This window comes from Aethalodelphis obliquidens, unplaced genomic scaffold, assembly GCF_003676395.1.
Source record: "Aethalodelphis obliquidens isolate GAN/ISIS:26980383/991018 unplaced genomic scaffold, ASM367639v1 scaffold13, whole genome shotgun sequence".
In the NCBI taxonomy this organism is placed as follows: Eukaryota; Metazoa; Chordata; class Mammalia; order Artiodactyla; family Delphinidae; genus Aethalodelphis; species Aethalodelphis obliquidens.
This window is the reverse complement of record NW_020837957.1, coordinates 32869549-32892655: the sequence shown is the minus strand read 5'-3', so window position 1 is coordinate 32892655 and position 23107 is coordinate 32869549. Positions and strand designations below refer to the sequence as shown.

At 32.8% G+C, this 23107-nt stretch overlaps 1 protein-coding gene across 1 annotated transcript in view; it reads left to right on the top strand.

Annotated features, from left to right (window-relative positions):
• DPYD (dihydropyrimidine dehydrogenase) overlaps nt 1–23107 on the top strand; it is an 811158-nt gene that overhangs the window by 90299 nt on the left and 697752 nt on the right. Inside the window, exon 3 of the mRNA XM_027114432.1 lies at nt 21948–22030. Within this exon, the coding sequence (XP_026970233.1) occupies nt 21948–22030 (83 nt within the window). The remainder of the gene's footprint in view (nt 1–21947; nt 22031–23107) is intronic.

Sequence of the window (23107 nt, the reverse complement as noted above, 5' to 3'; positions counted from 1 at the left end):
TGTGAGAGGAAATTATCTTGAATTGCAGTTTAGTATGATTTTCCTTAAAAAAGTGCATTTGAGAATTAAGCCCTAAAATAATTTTTCATCTTTGCAATTTTAACATATTCACTGACAATTTTATTATATTTGTTATTCTATTAATGATTGCAGACAACATTTAATTATCCTAACAAGGATGGCAAGATATCTACTCAATTTATCAAGTTGAAATATTTAATATGCTTAATAGAAATATTACTTTATAATAATATAAATAATACATTACTTTATATATTACTAATAGTCATTAAAGAACAATTAAGATATGCTTATCATCTTCCCCTGTGAAGCAAGTCAGTTTTTAAGAATTGTATCAATAAAGTAGTGCTTTTCAAAGGAGCTACTGCATACTAGAGAAGGTCTGGGCCTTTAGCCCAGCGAAAATGTCTATAAAGTCTCTTTTGTTTAATTTTAGTATTTATGCAAATTTTTAATTCTACATCTAATACAGTTTTAATTCATTCATTGAAAGCCTATTATGGTCAGGCACTGCTTGATACCCTGCGAACGCAGCAGTGAACAAAATATAGGAAAATATCTTCTCTTGTGGAAATTGCATTCTAGTTTGATAAAATTAACAGCAAACAAAATAAGTAAAATATATAGTATGTCAGATTACTTTAAGATTTGTTCATTTTGACATTAAAATATTCAAATTGCTCAGGCCAAGGAACAATATTTTTCCCCACCTTTGGATAGTCGGTAGGATGCTGTTTCAATGATCCTGTCAGTGTCAGGAAGCTGCTTTAATTAAGAAGTACTTATATCACATATTCATTTCAGCAACGTGGTGATTATCATTCTTTTTTAGCCCTCCCAGCATTGGCGATTGCACACAGTCATGTGGGGGAGAGATGCCATCACTTTCTTTTCTTCACTGCTTACTAAATACCCCCAGATAATCACTAATAAGAGAGATCCAGAATGAAGTCAAAGAAGCAGTGCAGTGCAATATTTCGAGGCTGTGTTGACAGAAATTTTGAAGTATATTTTTTGATGACAAGTTAAGCCACTTGTGGTTTATGATGAGATGAAAGGGATAAAAGGGTCACTAATCTTTTGGTCCATCTTCTCTTGTCTCTGTGATAATCTCATAAAAGGACTGATTCAGGGAAAAACGATGACTGATAATGCCATTAATTTAAAAACTGATACTGTAATTTTCATCACATGTAAATTATCTGAGCCTTGCAATCTGCATAATCAACTCTCTTCATTCAGTTTTCAAATTTCATTTTCATTGCAGCATTTTGGTCATGTACCATAAATAGACTGTTTTCATTGTAATTTTTTTAATGAATCATGCCCAAACTTGTAAGAATGTTTAAATAGACCAAATTTGCAAATCTCTGTATTAGAGTGAGCAATGAATTTAAGTTAATTTACCTTATTTCAGTTTTTAACCTCTGACAGAGCATCATATTCCTTCATGATGAAAATTTCTTGGACCAACGCTTGTCTCCAGTGAAGTGCAGCAGAGAAAACTGTACACTTTCTTGTCTATTTCATTAAAAAAATATCTAAAATTACAGTTATTGATACTTCAAATTTTTAAATCGTAAAACTACCTGTTTTGCTACTCAAACCAGTCAGGAAAAAAGAAGCAAACTCATGGAGACAAAGTATAAACTGAGAATATGGCTATAGCTCCTGGAGCATTCAAAGTAGCATGGTCCAGATGCAGGTGAATCTTCTTGCCTTTCATGGATTTGGCATCATTGTACACATGACTCCATTCATTTTTTCTAATTAAATACAATATTTTAAAATAATAATAAAAAGAAATAAAAGGAAAAGACTCAAATAGCCTACTGAAATTTTCTTCACAGATTATTTTGTCTTTAAATGTTTGGAAAATGAACATACCATCATAAATAACGGTGAAATGGTGAACATGGAAAAATTAAGGAAATTAGTGAAGTTCATGCTTTCATCTAAGAAAGATACAGTATTTGGTTAACCTCTATTCTCAACTAGTTATTCAGATGTCATTTGAATATATTAAATTTTATGATTTAAACATAAATAACAACCCTGTTTTCTGCTTGGATGCTTCTTTCTGATGCAAAGCAGATCCAACCAAAATCTTACAGCCCTGGGTTTCAAAAATTTATTCCCATTTCCATCAGATAAGTGTGGAGGGATTCTCTTTTCTTTTTCTCTGTTATGAATTGTTATAAATACTTTATAATTTTCAATATTTTATGATTGTTTCCTGTGTTATTTCTTTTAATGTTATAAATTTTTCTCTAAAAAATCCATTTTAGCTTCATTTTATAGATTTTATGTTATTGTCATTGCTTTTAATATACTTTAAAAACAAGCAACAAAATAACAAAGAATGATTGTGTGGCAAAATGTACCCTAAACTAGTCAAATAGGAGCAATTGTCTGGGAATATATTTATAACATAAATGATTAAGAAAAATGTCAAAGGATATGAATAGGCAATATCTAAAAGAGACAGTATAAACAGCCAGTAAACACGTGAAAGGATGCTCAACCTCATTAGGAGACAGGTAAATGTAAAATGATTTCCAGTCTTAAGTTGGCAAACGTGTAGGAGATTAATAATATCTAGCACGAGCAAAGTTTCAGGTAACTAAGCACTTTCATACACTGCTAGTGAGTTGTGAATTGGTACAAAATTTTGGTGAAAAATCTAGTAATATATCTTAAAATGAAAAAGAAACTCCTAGGGCTTCCCTGGTGGCGCAGTGGTTGAGAGTCTGCCTCCCGATGCAGGGGACACAGGTTCGTGCCCCGGTCCGGGAAGATCCCACATGCCGCGCAGCGGCTGGGCGTGTGAGCCATGGCCGCTGAGCCTGCGCGTCCGGAGCCTGTGCTCCGCAAAGGGAGAGGCCACAACAGTGAGAGGCCCGCGTATCGCAAAAAAAAAAAAAAAAGTCCTAACATTTCTACTACGAAAAAGTTTATCCCACAATAAGAAAAATTATCATCACCCATGTACAGTGGTACGTATTATAGTATTATTTGTAGCAATAAAATGCTAGGATAAAAAGTACATTTCTATCATTAATAAAATTGTTAAAAATATGGAACTTGATGTAGTTTTTGGAATTTTAGAGGCATATTTATTGATCTGGTAGGATATCTACATATTCATGTTATGTGAAAAAAAATTGCTGACTTTTTAAAAAGGTGAACTTTATTGAAACCCCCCCGCCCCCCAACACACACAGGAAAAGTACAGCATAAAGTATATGTTTCTGTGAGCATGGAAAACTCTATAGAAAGATAGTAATTGTGCTTAAAATGACTAGTACAGAGGATTAGAATAGACTTTAGTATGGGGTAGGAGATTATTATTTTTTATGTAACTTCACATTTTTTTCCAATTTTACAAGGAAAATATATTACTTTTACAATTGAACATCTAATTATTAAATAAAATTTGAAATTGAAAAATTAAACTTAAAAATGCTAATTCACTTAAGCACAATTTTAAACTTGTTTTTTATATTGGGGAGTATACTCAGAAAGGATGTGGCTTGATAATGTGTATTACTAAAACATTTTTAAGGAAGCTGTTGTGGAAAATGTTGATGTATTTTGTGGGAAAGAGTTTTGTCTATTGGTTGGTTTAATTGATGAGGAAAGAAGCCTGGTTTCTAAGGTTACAAACTTATTCTTCAGAAAATTGAATCATGGGAGTCTCCTGAAATCATTGGTCCTAGCTGCTACACTCCTTTTTGGGCTAGCAATGGTCCTGTTAATTTGATGTGACTGCAGAGTTTGTAATGTTAAATTCAGCAATAATACTCAATTTCCATTATTTACCAATTATTTAGTGCACATAACTATTTTCCACTCTGAGATTTCATGGAAAGGACATAGTATTGGATAACATGGAAAATGTGACTATTGATTATAGTTGACTGGCAAAATTTCAAAATTTTTTCCAGAATATCTTTCATGAAATTAATATTTCAGGAAAATATACCCCTTTTTCACCTGTCTTTGAATACCCAGAACTTTCAGCCACTTGCCTTTAACTATTACATCTAGCCATTTTGATAAGTTATAGCATTGATGTATTCAGAGAACTGGAACTTTTATCTTTGCTAATTCTAAAATGCTTGATATGGTGAGAAATACACCAAAAATATTTCCTGGTATTTAGCTATTAATTAAGTATAAAGATAACTATCTAAGACTTTGGTTTTTATTATGGTTACTAAGCTTATATCAGAATTCCATCTTTTAGTCTAATTTGTTTAATCAGAAAAAAATCAAAACACACCTGTAATTTATGATTATTGGACGAAAGGGAGAGAACTTATTTTTCATTTCATACCTCCTGAAATGAAGGTTATATTTTTTTACAAGAAAGATAGAAAAATCATATATTAACAGATGATAAGAAACTTGACACATATTTCAGATACACAGATACTATGTTTCATGTGTTTCTGGTGTTGAAAGTAAAAGGATATATGTCTTAGAATTTCTACTCAATTGTATACCTCTATGTGCCTACTATCTGCTATGTTAGATTTCTAATCAATCAATATTTTAAAAAAATTGTTAGCACATTCAAGTGTTTAGTTCCTGAGGATGGAGGGTTCATGAGCACTGAATTTATACTTTCCATATTGATCCACTTATTACTGATACTTAAAATTTTAGAACTGATAATCACTTACTGTTCTGGGCAATATAAATTATTTAATCAGTTCCAAACTTTTGAAATAATTGTCTGATGTTTTAGAAACCAGAAACAAAAATTATAATAGGAGTTTAGACTATAATATATTGCTGCAAGGATAATTATTAAGGGAAAACACAGCTGACATTTTCTGATTTATGCACACAATCAGAGATGGAGTCCAAGGACTGTGACATAATTATCTTCATGCTAACAATTTTTGTAAATCTCTTGACGGAATTTTAGCTAATTTTAAAATGGCTTCTGAAGATTAGCACTTAAAATTGTTGGGGAAAATAGCACAATTTATTAGCAAGGGTATAATTGTAAACCTTCTAAATACTCATTGTGAATATCATTTAGACAGTAACTCCTGCTTTAGCAGCTGGTATATAAGACACCAGTTTATGGAGTCTTGAAACAACAGAGAGTGGAATCTAATTAAAGAGGATTACATGCCAATGAAAAATTATTAAAAACAGACTAATAGACAATTGTTATGAATTTAGAAGTCTCTGCCAACTTCTCTTTTTGATACAAATTTATGTAAGTAACTGTCAAGTAAAAGCCTTTATTTCTTCAAAACCAAAAGGATATTAGAAGGCTTCATTTTTGTGACTTAAAAATTATTGCTTTTCTGAATTTTAACTTAACACAAGAACTTAAATGATTCTATTAAACTTTTTTCACATATTTAAAATGCACGTGTGCTTTTAAAGATACATGATTAGAAATACTATTTTAGGGTCTTTTGTTTGTTTGATATCTATCTAGTACCAAGCATTCCATGTTTATAGAGAAATCTTAGGCATATGTTTTTGTAAACAAAAATCAGTTTATCAGTTTAGGTACTGTTTATGGAGACTTATGTTGGATTGGATTGCATAATTTTTTTTGTAATGTACATTTAAAATTTTTGATGCACTAAAGATTGTTAAATTTCAGTACTTCCAGTACTGAATTACTCCTTCCTGTTTGAATTGACTCACTTTGCTGTGATCTCAAGGGTTTTATTCCAAACAAGAGAATGAGATAGCTTAAAATGATACATAGTCAGCTTTTAATTATTTTTTAATAGAATTTTAAAATAAGTGGTCCTTCCCAGCACTGGAGAAAAGACTATGTTTGTGTATGTTCACTTCTCTGAGTTTACCTGATGTCTAACTTTACATCGTACATGCTATGTATGATACTGTTGTAATACATTATGCATTGCATTACGCAGCCATATGGTCTGTAGACATTTGTAGATTTTGACCAAAGTAAACATACTAAAGATTAAGTGCTGAACACTGAGAATGATGTGTTTTCTGTGTAATTAAGTGCATGAATAAGCAGATTGGATTCAGTAAATGAGACACTTGTTTAAGATTTTTAAAGTGGATGATGTTCCTAAAGACAATCCTTCACGTGAAAAACTTAACTATCTAAAATTGTCTTTGAGATGTAGAAAAATACCACTGATGTCAGAGTAGTAATAATGGAATTATTCCACTCCCCCAACACTGTCAACCTTGACCTCAAACTTTTCCTCATCTGCTGAGATATCCCTATTCTGGAAAGAACACCCACTGCTTCTGAGATAAGCTGCCCAAGGACAAGGGATTGTTTAATTTTAAAGCCTCCAGATTATATCAAATTTTTAATTTTGAATAGGCTTAAGATCCTATATAGAACAACCGTGTACCTCTGCCTTTCTAGTGGTGGTAATTAATTTAGTGGGGGCATACTGATGTTAGTAAAACTATTAGTAAATAGTTTATTTTCAAGCTTCCACACGGCAAAGGTAAATAGCTGTTGGATCATGTGGTTGATGGGCATTTTAATGTAGATTACTCAGACTGGTATTGATCCTTCTCTACGATAACAAATCAGCCAGTATATGAAGTGCTTGGTACCGTGAATTTATTAGTATTAAGAAAATGAATTTAATTTTTTGTTTTGGTAGAAATACTTTTTATAGAAATTAACTCATAAATATATAACACTTGAAGAGTTGTCTTTTGGGAATGTTCAGATCTTCTTGGAATTAGGTTTTTCTTATTGGCCTCATTTAGCATAGCAGGGCTCAAAATATCTACCAGAGGGTTATTTGAAGCTATACAAAGTTCTGTCATTTATTTGAAGTTCATAGCAAGGAACTGCCAAAAGGGAGCTAATTCCTGGTAAACCGTGGTCTGCATGCACTCCAGTGCTAAAGAGGTATTTAAATATGAGCGCACATACCCTAGCTTAGGAGACAAATAAGGTGATCAAAGCTTCTATTCCTTCTGTAGCTTTCTGTCCATCTTCCACCGTATCACTGAACACAGGAAGGTCCAGTTTGGCCAGTAAGCTTTTGCCGTTCATCAAAAAAATATACACCCATGCTATTCAGTAGATATCATAGGCTGAACTGGATGAGAGTGCTGTAAATGAGCTAGGATTTGAAGCAGCGTCTTGAGAAAATGATACAAATGTAGATTATGATTTGTAATCCAATTTTTTCCCACTTTTCTTATTCTTAGCAGGCATATTCTATAAACACCATCAGTTTCTAGTACTTTCAGGATTTTTTTGGTTTTGTTTTGCTTTCTTGTTTTTTTTTCCCCTCCATTTTAGCAATTTATTAAGTACTTAATTGGAAGTCCTTGTTTTCTTACTATAGTGACTTGCAAATAGTTTTCTTTTTGATTTTTTTTTTTTTTTTTGGCACCGCAAAGAGCATTTTATTGTGACTTACGAGTATGTACAGGAAAAATTATCTTAAAAAGTTTGGGAGATTCAACTGGCACATAAAGACTTGTTTGGGTTAGCTCTACCCAAATGTCCATTAAGAGTACTTAACTCTAGAATCATAGGAGAAAATGAGTTATAAAGCTCAACAAGGGCAGTGTCTATTCATGTCCAGTAAAGGCACTGGTAATGATCTCTTTGTGGAAAGCAAGAATACTCTATGCTGTCTCTTTTGAAGTAACACTTTTTAAAGTCTGATTTCTTTTCATTAGAATCTATGCTCACTAACCAACATTGATTTTTATTTGCCATTCCATATTGAATTTCCCGAAAGTTAAATTTCACTGTTTATGTTATCATAATAGTCTGGTCCATGTAACAGTTTAATGTAATAAATGACTGCATTTGCACTCTACTTTGGTATCTCTGTTTCATTTAACTTGGTTAATGTGAGACAAAATATGAAAGGCAGACTGACAAAATTAGCTGTTAGTTTGCAAGACTGAATAACCAAATTTGAACCATGAGGTAGTTGTCAAGATAAGGCTACAATGGAAGGTCTCTTGGAGGAAAGATAGCTAGCTGCCTTCACTGACATCATTTTGCACTTTTAATTGAAGGTAGCATCTGATTCATGTATGTGAAAGTTCCTAGACCATCCATTCAACAAGCCTTTAATGGTTAACTACTATGTGGAAATGTAGTAGTAAATAAATTAATAAAAAAATCCTCTTGCCTTCATAAGTATAGTCAACATTTATAAGTAAAAAACAACCCCTTGCCTTTATGAATACAGTCAGTATTTTAAAAATACCATAACATGTAATATAATGTTAGGTATAATAAATGTTATGAAGAAGAATAGTGAAGTAGGGAAAGGCGGCAGAGAGAGTGAAGATAAATTCATTTTTAGAGACAGTGGTTAGGGAAGATGTTTCTAAAGAAGTGCCATTTAAATAGAGACCTGAATGAAATGAAAGAGTAAACCATGTGAATATTTGGCAGAAGAACATTTCAGGCAGAGGGAACAGCATGTGCAAAGGTCCTGAGGAGAAAGGGTGCTTTTGTGTAGAAGGAACAGCAAGGAGGCACTGTCACTGGAGCAAACTGAGTTCAGGAAGCCTGGTAGCAAATGAGATCGGTCCTATCAAACAGAGCTTGAAGGTGAGCAAACTTCGCAGTTGAAGTAGTAGATTTTCATTATTTAAATTGTTCTTTGAAAGGCTTTTCCCCCTCAAGATTAGGTGAATAAGGAAATAATAATGACTTCTAAAAAGCAAATATTAAAGTTTATATAGTGATTTGAGATAGGCAGTGTCTGGCACATAGTACTCCACAATATTTTTTGAAATAATGATAATTGTTTTTCATTTGGTTATCCTGTAAACCAAGTGAGATTCATTCAAAATCTAACCATACGGGGACTTCCCTGGTGGTCCAGTGGTAAAGAATCCGCCTTCCAATGCAGGGGATGCGGGTTCGATCCCTGGTCAGGGAACTAAGATCCCACATGCCTCGGGGCAACTAAGCCTGTGCGCCGCAACTACTGAGCTCGAGCGCCTCAACCAGAGAGCCCGCGTGCCACAGACTACAGAGCCTACGCTCCCTAGAGCCTGCGCGCCACAACTAGAGAAGAGAAAAAAACCTGCATGCCACAACTAGAGAGAAGCCTGTGAGCTGCAACTAAGAGCCCGCGTGCTGCAACGAAGACCCGAAACAGCCAAATAAATAAATATTAAAAAAGAAAAAGAATCCAAAAAAGACAAAATATAACCATACGTTATGTAAAGACCTATGTGGTAATTTGAATAAGAAATTAAGATTAAAAAGTAAATACTCAATCTTGAATTTTGTTTACCTCCTTTAGATATAGGAATTAATGCTCAGCAGGTAGGATTCTGCAGCAGAACTGTTTTTAATTTTTGCTCACCTTGGGAAAGTACTAAAATATTACTTAATTTTTACCATGGATACGAGTTAAAATTTAAAATACTTCAAGGTAATTGTAGCTAAAATACATTTTGACTTAGACTATGAGCCTGGAAATGAGATTTATTCTATCCATTTAAAAATGTATAGCACTATTTGAACAGTGCTTTCTTGTTTAGAGTATATTTTCACATACATGATCTCATTTAATTTTTCCTCACAACACTTTGAAGTGTGTGTCATTACTTTTATCATTTTCATTGATATCTTCATTTCATGAGGAAATATTTGCAGACTGAGATGTTAAGCATTTTCCTAAGAATATATAAACAGTTTACTTGCAAAGCTGGAACTTAAAAACAGATTTCCTGTCTCCACAGCTCCTATGTCTCCTACTATATTATATTCTATTTCACTGTGACTCATACGAGATTCTCCTAGACAGGCCTTGATTGTAAGCTGGCCACCATTAGTGAAATGACATTAGCTAAACATGATTATGTCTTAATGTTCACTGAAAGGATTAGACTAGTTAAGACATACCGAAGGGAAAAGCAATTATCTATTGAAATATGAAACTCTGGATTAGAACTGGAAATCGTATATTGGTATGAGAATATTCATCTGGAATTTTAAAAGTCTGAATATAATTATTATTTCTTACTTCGGTCATAAAGAACTTCAGTGGGGCTAGTTCTGAGGCTTTTTGCTGAGTGCCAAGATTTAAAACATAACATTTTACTGGAAGAGTAAGTTCATCTAATTGACTCATTCTTTGGAGGAACTTAGACCTTAGGAATTTCTGACTTCATGAGAAACATAGGCGTTGGTATTAACTTTTCCCTGTTTACCTTACTGCCTAAAGAAAATCATTAAATTAATCAATGCTAAATTACCTTAGAGTTGTAGCTTTATAGCTTGGAGTGTGCTATTTTACTTAAATTGTTCAGATTTTGAAATGTAAATTTATTTATTTATTTATTTTCCACATCTTTCTTGGAGTATAATTGTTTACAATGGTGTGTTAGTTTCTGCTTTATGAAATGTAAATTTATAATTGCCTCCATAAAACTTGTGACCTCTGTGGTGTTAATTCCCTGTGGGTCCTGCAGGCTTCCAGTCATCTGAGATTTGTAATGATCGCATTAATATGTGATCATTTGTAATGATCGCATTAATATGCAAGTATTCTTCCACTGGATGTGGGACATACTTGCCTGATAATAGTTTCCTTTTTGAACTGAAATTGTGTTTTTGAACATGAAGAGGTTTTTTTTTTTTAAACCTTCGTATCCCCAGTGACTACCGTGTATCTGGCACCTATTAGAATCTAAATGAATATTGAATGAATGAATGAGTGAATGACTTGCTTTCATTTTAGCTTGGCAACAGGATTGACTTTTGCAACATATTTTTTTATTAGTAATATGAATACTTAAGCATCATTATCAAACAGTAGAAATTTGCCAGCTTTTGGACCCCTTGCTTCTCAATGTACTTGGACATTATATTTGTAACTTTCATTTCTATGTCATCTAGGTCCATTACAAAATCATCCTTCCTCATATTAAAATTTGGTGCGCATAGACGTAGGGCTATAGATGGGCTTCAGGGGATCCACTGGCTCATTGAAATTGTATGTAGCATATTGTATATATATGCATATGAATTTTTTGTGAATAATTAATTTTTTAAGAGGAAAGGATCATGATTTTCATTATATTTTCATAGGGATCTTATGATCAAAAAGTTAAAAATCTTCTTTCTCCCATAAAGACTGTATTGATTTTACTTTATTACTCATTAGAATCACTTGGAAGACATGAAAAATGCACTTTTTTCTACCTCACTCCATAATGTCTGATCCATTAGGATTATGGTGGGGTTCATGGATACTCTTCTTCCTCCTCCTCTTTATTCTTTTCCTTTGCTTCCTCCATTTATTGAAAACCTTCTATTTGTTTGGTGTACTAAGTGATTTACATGTATTATTTAATTTTGATGACCATGCTAGAAGGTTCAAGTATATTTTGCTTAGAATAAACTGAGTGTCCTGCCTAAGGACCTATAACTAGTAGGCAGTAATGCTGAGGTCTGAGGCTAGAGCCAATTCCACTACCTTTGCCTTCTCACCCCTCCTCAGCCCCTGTTAATCTGGAAAATTTTGACTCATTTCAAAGACATGTTTAGAAGTCATTAACTCATAGACATATCTGCTCTAGGAGAGTTAATTCCTCTCTCTTCTCTATATTATCACTGGATTGTGATCAATATGGGGGTCTTTTCTTATTTACCTTTATATCCCTGATGCTTAGTATGATGCCTAACAGTAGATTTTCAAGTTTTTTTTCTGAATTGAAATTTAATTGATTAACTTCAGCTTTTGTTATTTAGTAATTATGAGACTAAAGTTCTAGTAGCTGTGCCATTAACTCTCTGTGACCTTAATAATATAAAACTGTTTCCTCATTTATTAAAATTAATTTACTAATTAAAAAAATTGGTTACTATATAAATTTAGGTCCAATCTATTTAGTTCTAATTATTGTGATTATTTCATAAAGGAAATGCTGTCCTAATAGAAATTACATTATATGGTAATACCATCAATTCTTTTATTTAATAATGTAATTTGCTGAATTTTTTGCTTCTTTCCTGCCCCATCCAGCATGTGAATCACTAGATACTTGGTTGAATTTGTTATTGTTTGGTTTAGTTAAGCAAAGATACTTCAGTGATCGTGTTTAAATTTCTCAGCATTCAGAGATCTTCTTGTGTGTTACTTTGCCCCCATGTTGCTGTTGATATTTTACTCATTTGTTTTATCATACCTTTATACAATCCTTAATACAGATGAGATATTAAAACACTGTAAAATCTATCACAGTTGAAACCCTAGACCTTCTCTCAACCCATGGGGATTCATTTGGCAGGAAGCCACCAAAACCAGTTCTTTTTGATGCTTAGTTTCTAGTTTCTACTTTAATTGCTGCCAAAATCTGAGCACTTGGGAATTTAATTGCTCATTATATTTGTCACAGTGGTGTCACAGACCCAAATAAAGACTGTTGCATGCAAAATATTTATGGGTATTAATTTTGCCTAAACATCTGTATATTGGATTCCTTATTTTCTACCTTGTAAAGTGTAGCACATCCAGAAAGAAATAAAACAGTATTCTGTACAAACTTATGCCCCACTTTATTAGTAAACTATTGTCCGTCCAATCCAGTTATCTAAACTTAACAACAAACGTCTAGAGGAGGACCTATGCAGAACTTTATTATATTCACTTTACTCAGTTTACTCTTTTGAAGCAGTCTCTGAGGGATTTGAGTCTGGCTCTGAGGACAGACTCCTTGGGTTCAAATCCCTGCTTTATCCCTTATTAGCTATATGACCTTAGGCAAGTTATCTTAATCTCCCTGTGCCTGTTTCCTCAGTTGTGAAGTATGGATCTCAATGGTTGTTGTGCAGATTAAATGGATAAAGTTCCTAGAAAAGTGTCTAACACAGAGTAAGCCCTTCATGTTATTAGCTAGTTTACTGTTAATATAATTCATCTTTATACGCCAAAAAACTATAACATTTACCTTGGTTGCTGATATGGATTTCCAGTTTCCTACTAATTAAGTAGAGATAACATTTGCCTGTTGTAGCCAATGGAATATCTGGTCAGCACTAAATTCAATACTTTTCATGTCCTTCCATTTTTTCTGTGTGTTCCCACTTTCTTGCTCCATGGTATTTAGGCTAATAGGCCTGTTTTTTGTTCCAGTGTTTTATTACTAATCACTGATTTTTCTCGTTCTTGTACTTGCTAATCTGAGGAGTAGTTTGTTCATTCATTCTCTCCCTGTGTCCCCTTTTCCTTTTTAGTTACCCTTTGCCTTTGCCTTCCTTCTTTCCTACAAAATAGATTGTCTGTCTTGCATCTGCTGTGATGGTTGCAGCTCTCTCATGCAATTATCTTGGTCAAAGGAAATTACGAGGCACTTGAAAAATAAGTATCAGTCATCACCATGCGTGAGTTCATTTTTAGAATTGTTTGAAAGCTTTTTACATCCTGGAAAGTCCCCTATGCCTTACTTATGCCTGAAATTGTATTCTGGGATAATCCTACACTAACATATAGAATCCCCTTGAAACAGGAGGGAAGGGGGCAGGGCACAGCCTTTAAAATAATGACATAGCCATAGGACATTACAAAAACTGGTTAAAACCAACTAGGTACAAGATGGTGGAAGATTTGACTTCCAGTATACCTTGAGCCTCATTATATGCTCATTGTAATACATTAGCATGCTAAATGACACACGCACCAGCGCCATGACAGTTCTGAGGCCAACTATAAACGGTCAGAAAGTAGGTGGTGGCTCAATTCCTGGAAATCCCCACCCCAGCCCCCAAATAATTGGAATAATCCTCCCACTCATTAGCCTATGAAATTACCCAGCCCATAAAAACTAACCACCTCATATTTTGGGGCCTGTTGCCTTCTAAGATGGCCCACACTCTGCCTGTGGAGTGTGTTTCTTTCTGAATAAATCCACTTCTTACCTATCACTTTGTCTTTCACTGAATTCTTTCTGCGACAAGAACATCAAGAACCTGAGCTTCGTTAAGTCCTGAGACCAGGTGTGTGATCTCAATTAAAAGACTGTGGGTTCAAGTCCCAATCTGGGTTACATGGTTTCACCCTGTAATGAACAGCGTATTAAGTTATTTGTTATTTAAACATAAGTTTATAATTTTTTTTAGATCCGTACTCATATGAACTGGGCTGAGAATAGACTTTGATAGAAGACATTGGCTCCATTTTACTTACAGTTGTCCCTACTGTTAGGAAAATGTTACTAATGGTGAACGTGAGAGTGTCTCTCTGCCTCTCATCTAAAGCATCTGATGCTTAATTTTATTTATGGAGAGGATGAGCAGATAAAAATGTTAGTTTCTTGAGATGTTTATCTCATTCTGGAAAAAGACTAACATTTGTCTTAATTAGAATTTAACTCTTGTATCTCTTCTTTGGTACTTTCATATATTGTTCTTAAAAAAAAATCTTGGATTTGATTTCTTCAGGACACAGGTATTTTTGGTGAAGGTAACAATTAGACTGTTTAAATGTTTACAAGACTTATTTATTTCCTCTATTGTTCTGTTGGGCACAATAAGTTTTCTGCAGACTCAGGGAGTGTGAAACATGGAGCATTCTTTCCTTTTCTGTTATTCAATAATCATTTTGGGTTCCCATTCCACTTCATGGTAAAATATGTCATTTTAACCACTTCCAGATAAAATCACTATTAAATTTGAGGCTTCTTATCATTAAAATGAAGAAGTACCTTCAGGTGCTCTGGAACACTTTCTGTCTCAGTCAACTCTGATATCTTTGCCTGTTCTCAATTCCTGGAGCCATAGTGAGCTCAGTGGGGCTACTTAAGGTTTCTGTGTCCAACTTTTCTCTCACTCTGTCTTTAGAAGAATGTTGTTATCTCCTATCTCTGTGGCTGGAAAAGCTAGACAGTCAAGCAGTCTTTCCACCCTATTGTTTGTGTATGCCAAGGATAGGCCTTTAAAAACTCAAAATCCAGTAATTTTGCTTGTTTCTTCTTTAATGTCCTTCACGAACTTGTTTCTCTGCAGCAGTGGAGACCAAAATAAAGTTTAAAACCACAGTGCAGGTAGCTAAGAGGAGGAAAGTGATGAGGGATTTCAGGACCAGAAGAAAAAACAGACAAACAAGAAAGTATATGTATTTTTTCTTTATGCTCTCAATTTACCACATAGAAGGGAGGCAAATGCATTTTTTTGTAGTAACATGTAGACTCGTTTGAGATTCTGAAACCATCTGTATAATTTTTAAAAATATAAATCTGAAAGAGTAAAATTTCCACAAGAATTCTGTTTTGAAAAGGTTGTCTACACATGGATTTTACTGTGAATTGACCTTTTTCAAAAATTGATCAGATTAACATTCACTTTTTTGAAATGATTTATAAATTATAAGAAATAGTAAAAGCTTATTTATTTTTTGCTTTTTACATTTTATTATACAGCTTTTCCCAAGGGACTCAGAAATGGATATTGGGATGAAAAGAGGTTTTTGTGGACTCCATCGGTGTTTGCTTTTGATTTAAGCTGCTGTGTCACACGGTTGTAGCAGGCTGCCTTAAATATTTGTTATCTATGACTTTGTTTTGCTGTGGGCATTATTGCTCTGGTCTCGGGAGTTACTTTAAATGGCTAAATTGAGATCTTAAAATTCTCTCTTAATTACAGTAGTGTGACTTTTCTAGCCTTTCCATTGATTTTAATGATTAAATCTCACATTTCCTATAGGTAGCGTCTGAGAAGACAGTACCCTAACTGAAGACAATTGTTCTTAAATAAATAGATTCAGATATAACGTTATTTGATTTTGTTAATCTCTGTTGGTAAAATCAAAGTTTCTAAGATTTTCTTGAAAACCAACCATAAAAAACAAAAATACCTCGTCAAGGTACAGATTTATTTCTATTAAATGACTCCATTTAACAAACACATTTGTATGTATATATGTGTGTGTATCTGTGTATATATTTATGTATATCCAAAGTAGGAGATATATTAAAAATGAAAAATATGCCCAAAACAATTAAATAGAAATATCTATTTCCACATCTGATTTATAAACCACCTGTGGGGAAGTGATAGGTGCTGTTTTCCATATCAAGAGTCAGTAAAGTTTGAAAGAACAACGTTATGAAACCTTTTTCCAACTTAAGATTTAAATGTAAGACTCTTAGCAGTGATTCATCTAAATTGATGGGGTTGGGTTTATGGCAAATCTAGATAAAAATAAGTATAATTATATGACCACAGAGAAAACATGCATTGTTTTCCATTAACAGTTAAATTCAGGAACGAGAATGAGATATAGAATCAGTAATCCTGAATTTGAGTATTGACTCTACCATAGTCACATAATTTGATTATATTTTAGATGAAAACAATTTGAGTTAGATGGGAAATTAGTTGGAATGAATAATCCCAGTCAATGATATTTATTTTTTCTTAATACTTTTTAAGCTTTTATTTCATTTTTAGCCATCTATTCTTGTTTTATATTTATAATAGCATTAGCAACAAACCACCAAACCAAACCAAAAAGGAATTAGCTAAATAAGTAATAGCACATGGGTGCAATAGAATATTATGCAACTCTAAAAATTGTATTGTGAAGTCTGTTTAGAATCATGAATAAATACTAGTCATCTGTTATTAAGTTTAAATATATGAAAGTTAAAAACAGTATATTCCAAATATTATATAACTAGTAGTTGTGTTTGGGTCTTTTCAGGTATTCGCTTAGCCCAAGTGGCACTATTTGAGTATCAGTTGTTCACATTAAGCTATGTTGTAGGTTGAATATAGCAAATAAGTGTAACTGATTTTATTATATGACTTTATTTTCTTTTACTGCTTTGTGTACATCCTTATACCTCTTTTTGGGTGTGCAAAAGTAAAGAAATCAAACTGATGATTGGAAACTTTTTTTGGACAATTTGAAATATTAAAACTTTCATGAACTCATTGGCAAATAATCAGGAGGCAGAAATCTTAATTAGTCAAGTGCATATTTAATAGAAAAAATAAATATTGGAAAAGTCCAGTCCTATCTTATATTAAATTTCTTTTATTGCTAGCAATTATTTTGTTGTATTATATTTTAGAAAAATAGCATATTCAGCACAGAATATACAGATACTTCCAAAATCTTTAAAAAAATGCTTAATTTTTTAAATCTTGAAATCAAAAAGAAATATAAACCTATAACTGAAACTTTGGAAAATATTGAAAACTATAAGTAAAAAAATAAACCCTTGTTTATTCAACATTTTGAGATAATCTGAGTTACTATTTCATTTCTAGTCTTTTTTGGCTTTGCTTGTTTTGTTTTCCAAAATTGTAATCATATCATACAACATATTCAATTTTATAGTGTCTTTTTAAAAAAAATTACACAATGTCAAATAAACATTGGCTAACTCTATCTAAACAGCATTTGTAATTAATGCATAATATCCCTCAAATTTAAAGTGCTTTATTTAACCATTCTTTTATGTTGAAAATTTAGAATCCCCCCCAATATTTCACTGTCATAAAAATGCTGCATTGAACACCTATGAACATAAAGCTTCTAAAAAAATTATTATTTCCATAGAAATATTTGAAAGGGCACTATAATCTGTTCAGTGTAAAATTTATATTTGTCCCCCCCCCCTTTTTTTTTCCTGAATAAAGAAAGGAAAACTCTGCTTTCTGCCTTAGAGGTCCAGACTAATTTTTATCCCAGAAGTACTGGGAAAGTGTTTTTCAAAGGCCATCTAATTCGAATAATTTAGTTATTCATCTTTGCAATTATAGTCATATAAATGTCATTCTTTAAGACTATCACTCTATAGAGAAAAAGTTCATAGTTTAGTTAATGAAGTATCAAAAATTTATCAGGGTAAGTTACAGGAATTGGAACTTTAGTACAGAATTTTAGTAAATAATAAAATGTTATTTTATTATTATTAGCTGGTAGCTAACACTTACTGTGTCAGATACTTTGAACTTCTTTATCTGCATTCTTTAACTGTAGTGATATATTACTGCATTATGATTTCTTCACCAGAATTCAAACTCTCTTCTTAAAGCTTTTTATTGCAGTATTACATATGGAAAACTAAACAGATCTTAAGTATTCAGTTCCATGAATTTTCACAAAATGAATTAAACAGTGCCCTAGAAGACCGTCTTCTGTCTCCTGTAGTCAGTATCCACTAATTTCCAACACCTTGATTAGTTTTGCCTACTTTTAAAATAGTAGCTTTATTGAGATATATTCACATACCATAAGGTTCACTCATTTAAAATGCATATAATTCAGTGGTTTTTAGTATATTCACAGTGTTGTGCATTGATCGCCACTAATTTCAGAAATTTCATGTCCCCAAAAAGAAACCCCGTTACCATTAGCAATAATTCCTTCCCTCTCTGCAGCCCCTGGCAACCACTAATCTCCTGTCTCTATGGATATGCCTGTATTTGACATTTTATATAAATGAATTGATACAATGTGACCTTTTGTATCTGGCTTTTTCACTTAGCATAACGTTTTCAAAGCTCATCATGTATCAGAACTTACCTTTTTATGGCTGAATAGTATATCATTATATTGGTATACCATATTTGCTTATCCATTTATCATTTTATTGACTTGCATTTTTTCTACTTTTTATGTTATGAATAATGCTGCTATGAACATTTGTATATATATATATGCGGGTATATGTCTTGATAACTGTAGGCTTATAGTCATTTTTGAAATCAGGAAGTGTTAGGCCTTCAACTTTGCTATTCTGTTTTTAAGAAGGTTTTGGCTATTCTGGGTCCCTTCTATTTTCATATGAATTTTAGAATCAGCTTATCAAAATCTGAAAAAAAAAGTCAGCTGGGATTTTGACAGGAATCACATTGAAACTTTAGATTAATTTAGGGAGTAGTGCCAACTTAACAATATTGCCTTCTAATTCATGAACATGGATGTCTTACCATTTATTTTGGTTTTCTTTAATTTTTATCATGATGTTTTGTACTTTTCAGTACACAAGTCTTATGCTTCTTTGGTTAAAGTTATTAAGTAGTATTCTATTCTTTTTTATATTCTTATAAATGGAATTGTTTTCTTACTTTTATTGTTGAACTATTCACTGTAGCTTTGCTTATTTTTGTTTCCAAGTTATTATTTTTTAAAGGTAATTTTTAAAAAATTATTTATTTAATTTATTTATTTTTGGCTGCGTTGGCTCTTCGTTGCTGTGCGCAGGCTTTCTGTAGTTGCGGTGAGCGGGGTCTACTCTTCGTTGTGGCACGCGGGCTTCTCATTGCGGTGGCTTCTCTTGTTGTGGAGCACGGGCTCTAGGCACCCGGCCTTCAGGAGTTGTGGCTCGCCGGCTCTGGAGCGCATGCTCAGTAGTTGTGGTGCACGGGCTTAGTCACTCCGCGGCGTGTGGGATCTTCCCGGACCAGGGCTCGAACCCGTGTCCCTAGCATTGGCAGGCGGATTCTTAACCACTGTGCTACAAGGGAGGCGCAGCTTTGCTTGTTTTTGAAATTCATTTAAGTGGAATAATTTTCCTATGTGATCTTTTGTGTGTCACTTTATTTAATACTATGGGTGTGAGATAATCCATGTTATTCCACATAGATGTAGTTTGTTCATTCTCATTGCTATGTATTTTCCATTGTAGTAATATAACACAGTTGATTTATATATTCCATCTTTATGTGCATTTGACTTGTTTCCAGTTTGGGGAAATTTGGATAGTGCTACAATTAACATTTTTGTATACGACTTTAGGCAAACATATTACATATTTGTTCTGGGTGTATTCCAAGACATGAAAATTCAGCTTTTGAAAGTGCTACCAAAAAGCTTTATCAAGTGGTTTTAACAATTTACAGTTCTACCAGCAGTGCTTCAGTTGCTTTTTATACTAAAAAAACCCACTTTTGTATCATCTATCTTTTTCATTTTACACATTTTCAAAGTGTGTAGTGATATTTAATTTTTAAAATTTGCATCTTTATCATGACTAATGCTGTTGAGCATGTTCTTTTAAATTAGTTATTTGTATAGTCTCTGTTATATAGTGTTTATATAAGTCTTTTGCCCATTTTACATTGAATTGTCTGTTTTTTTTTCATATTTACTTGTAGGAGTTCTTTATTTATTATAGATATGAGTAATTAAAACAGTGTGATACTAGCACAAATATAGGAAATTGAGCAGTTGGCCATTATGGACCCCAGAAACAGACCCTATGTATACTGTGTCTTACTTTATGGAAAAGATGAATTAAAGTGGGGAAATGATGGCCTTTTCAAAAAATAGTACTGATTTAACCGCTGACCTGTATGGTGTGATTTTTCTGTTATACACATATACAAATATCAATCCTAGATGAATTACACATCTAAATGTGAAATGCAAAGTAATAAAGCTTTGTGGAAAAAATATAGGAAAATAAATTTATAACCTTGAGGAAATCAAAGATTTCTTAAACAGGACACAAATAGCACTAACCATAAATTAAAGCTATAATAATTTGGGCCTCTTTAAAAATAAGAAATTCTCGGGCTTCCCTGGTGGCGCAGTGGTTGGGAGTCCGCCTGCCGATGCAGGGGACACGGGTTCGTGCCCCACCGGGTGTGGGAAGATCCCACATGCCGCGGAGCGGCTGGGCCCGTGAGCCATGGCCGCTGAGCCTGCGCGTCCGGAGCCTGTGCTCCGCAACGGGAGAGGCCACGACAGTGAGAGGCCTGCGTACCGCCAAAAAAAAAAAAAAGAAATTCTCTTTATGAAAAGATACTATTAAAAAGTGAAAAGACAAGACACAGATCAGGAGATATTTGCAAGTTACATATCCAAAAAAGGACTTTGATCCATAATTCAAATTATTTTAGATACATTTTGCTAATTTTCAAGATTTTCATTGTAAAACATGTAACTATGTGTTAAAAAGGATCTTTGCCTTAATTTGGCCGATCTAAAAAAGATATCAAGGTAAGATAATGGTATATATAACAATGGGTTTTAAATCAATGAATTCTTACACATTGGAAATTATTAATCTAAATTCTGTATTTTTGTAAAATCCAGCATACTTATTTACAATTTAATATAGAACCCATTAATGTTAAAATTTTATTCTTTAGTTTTACTGTCTGTTAAATTAACTAAAATGCTAAATCCAGTTATTTTATTACCTAAATACATGAAATCTAATGTGCCAAAAGATTCATATGGATACATTTTTTAGGGTAAAATTTAATCCTATATATTATGTTCTGATAACTTATTAGGGTCATGTGAGATTAAGTTAGTTTTACATATAAAAACATAATTAAAATTAAACAAAAAAAACTCTTAGAAAATTCAGTCCAGTAATGCTAAGAGCCTGATGCAATGTCACATAATTTTAATGAGTGGACTTATTTATTTTCAAATATATATACATATATATATATTTGTGAACAATTTGTATATAACTGTTATTTAAAGACCTAATTTTAAAATTTTGATTTCAAAATGTTTGAACTTTTATTATTATATTATGCCTGGGCTTTATCTTTCCATATCAGTAAATACTAATATTTTAGAATTGGGTATTTATCATATACAATTTATTGTGATTTCAAACTTTACTGACTTTCTTTGAATTCCAGTTGGCTTTGGTATACTTGAGATTATTTTAGAGAACTAATTTTTAAACCTCAAAACTCTAGAAGTTGTACTACTTTTATATAATACTCATTTCTTCTATTTAGCCAATTTTGAAAAATTGATAAGAAGACTTCTGTGACAGCTGTAACATAAAACGTTTTTATTTTGTTACTGTTGAATTCACACTGTCAATTTTAATGAATCCTACCCAATTAAAATGGTGTGCATATTTTTGAGTCCATAATCAATATAATCAATTATATTTTACATAATTGCATAGATATAATTTTATCTCAGTATGTTGGGGGATTAATGCATTTTTCTAATATGTTGCAGAATTGCGAGAAGCTGGAGAATAATTTTGATGACATCAAGCACACGACTCTTGGTGAACGAGGAGCTCTCCGAGAAGCAATGAGGTAAGTCTGGGTCACCATAGCAACAGTCACAGATGTGGTAAAGAAAAAGTCATTCTTCATTATTGGGGGAACAAATGAGTTCATTGCCACCATTCAGCTCTGTTCTCTAAGGTATTAATTTGTCAGTGGAGAGACTTCCCTTGAGGCTGTACTTTGGTTTTGAAGCTGCATAAATGTTAAGCCTCAGTGCACAGTAAAAAATGTAAATGTTTAATTTGTTACTTAAAATGCTTGAGGGGTGTCTTGTTTTATATTTATACTAAACTGTGTGATTGAATGGAAATGTTGTTCATCTACATTCTGCCTGTGTAAAAAAATAAATAGTACAATGGTGTTTTAACTGAGTAGTATTTTCTCCTAATTAATATTTAACTAAAATATTTTATAGGATTATACCATAGTATTTTTAAACTGATACACGTTTTCATACTATTATAAAGCATACAGATTAACTTTTTTTCAAATACAGCAGTCTATAATGAACCTGATGGGTTTTCTTTTTTTTCCTTTTTAACATTACTATTTCTGAATATTTTTCTGAAATCTCCCTAAACTTAATACCTTTTTAATAACTTTTAGGAAGCAGTCTTTAAATCCATCTGATCAGAATCAATGAAGGCTTTTACTAGACATTGAAAATGTGTGAAGAATAAAACTTAGCATCCTTACAGCTGGAGAAACGACAACAAATGATGTTAATCTTAAAAGTTCTGAGCTTGAACCTTTGAGTGGGATAATTTCCAATATATTTGTACAGAAATAGTATATTTGCCTTGATTTAGCCTGTGAAACTAAAATTGATTTTTAAGATATATCTGCTTCTATCCATGCTCATTTTTTAAGGGCTTAAATTAAGGCTAAAGGAAAAATTTTAAATAGGAGAAAGGATAAACCTGTGAAGCTCCCTAGAAGGGTATTTTGGGCACAATTTTGTTATTGCTGGCACACAGTTACCATATACTTTAGGCTAGAAGCTGCTCTCATTTAGTGACCTCCCTTTTACCACGCAAGCAGCAGGGGAAAGTAATTAAATTTAATAGAAGCTGCCCTCATTTTGAAGCCACTTCTATTTAAAAC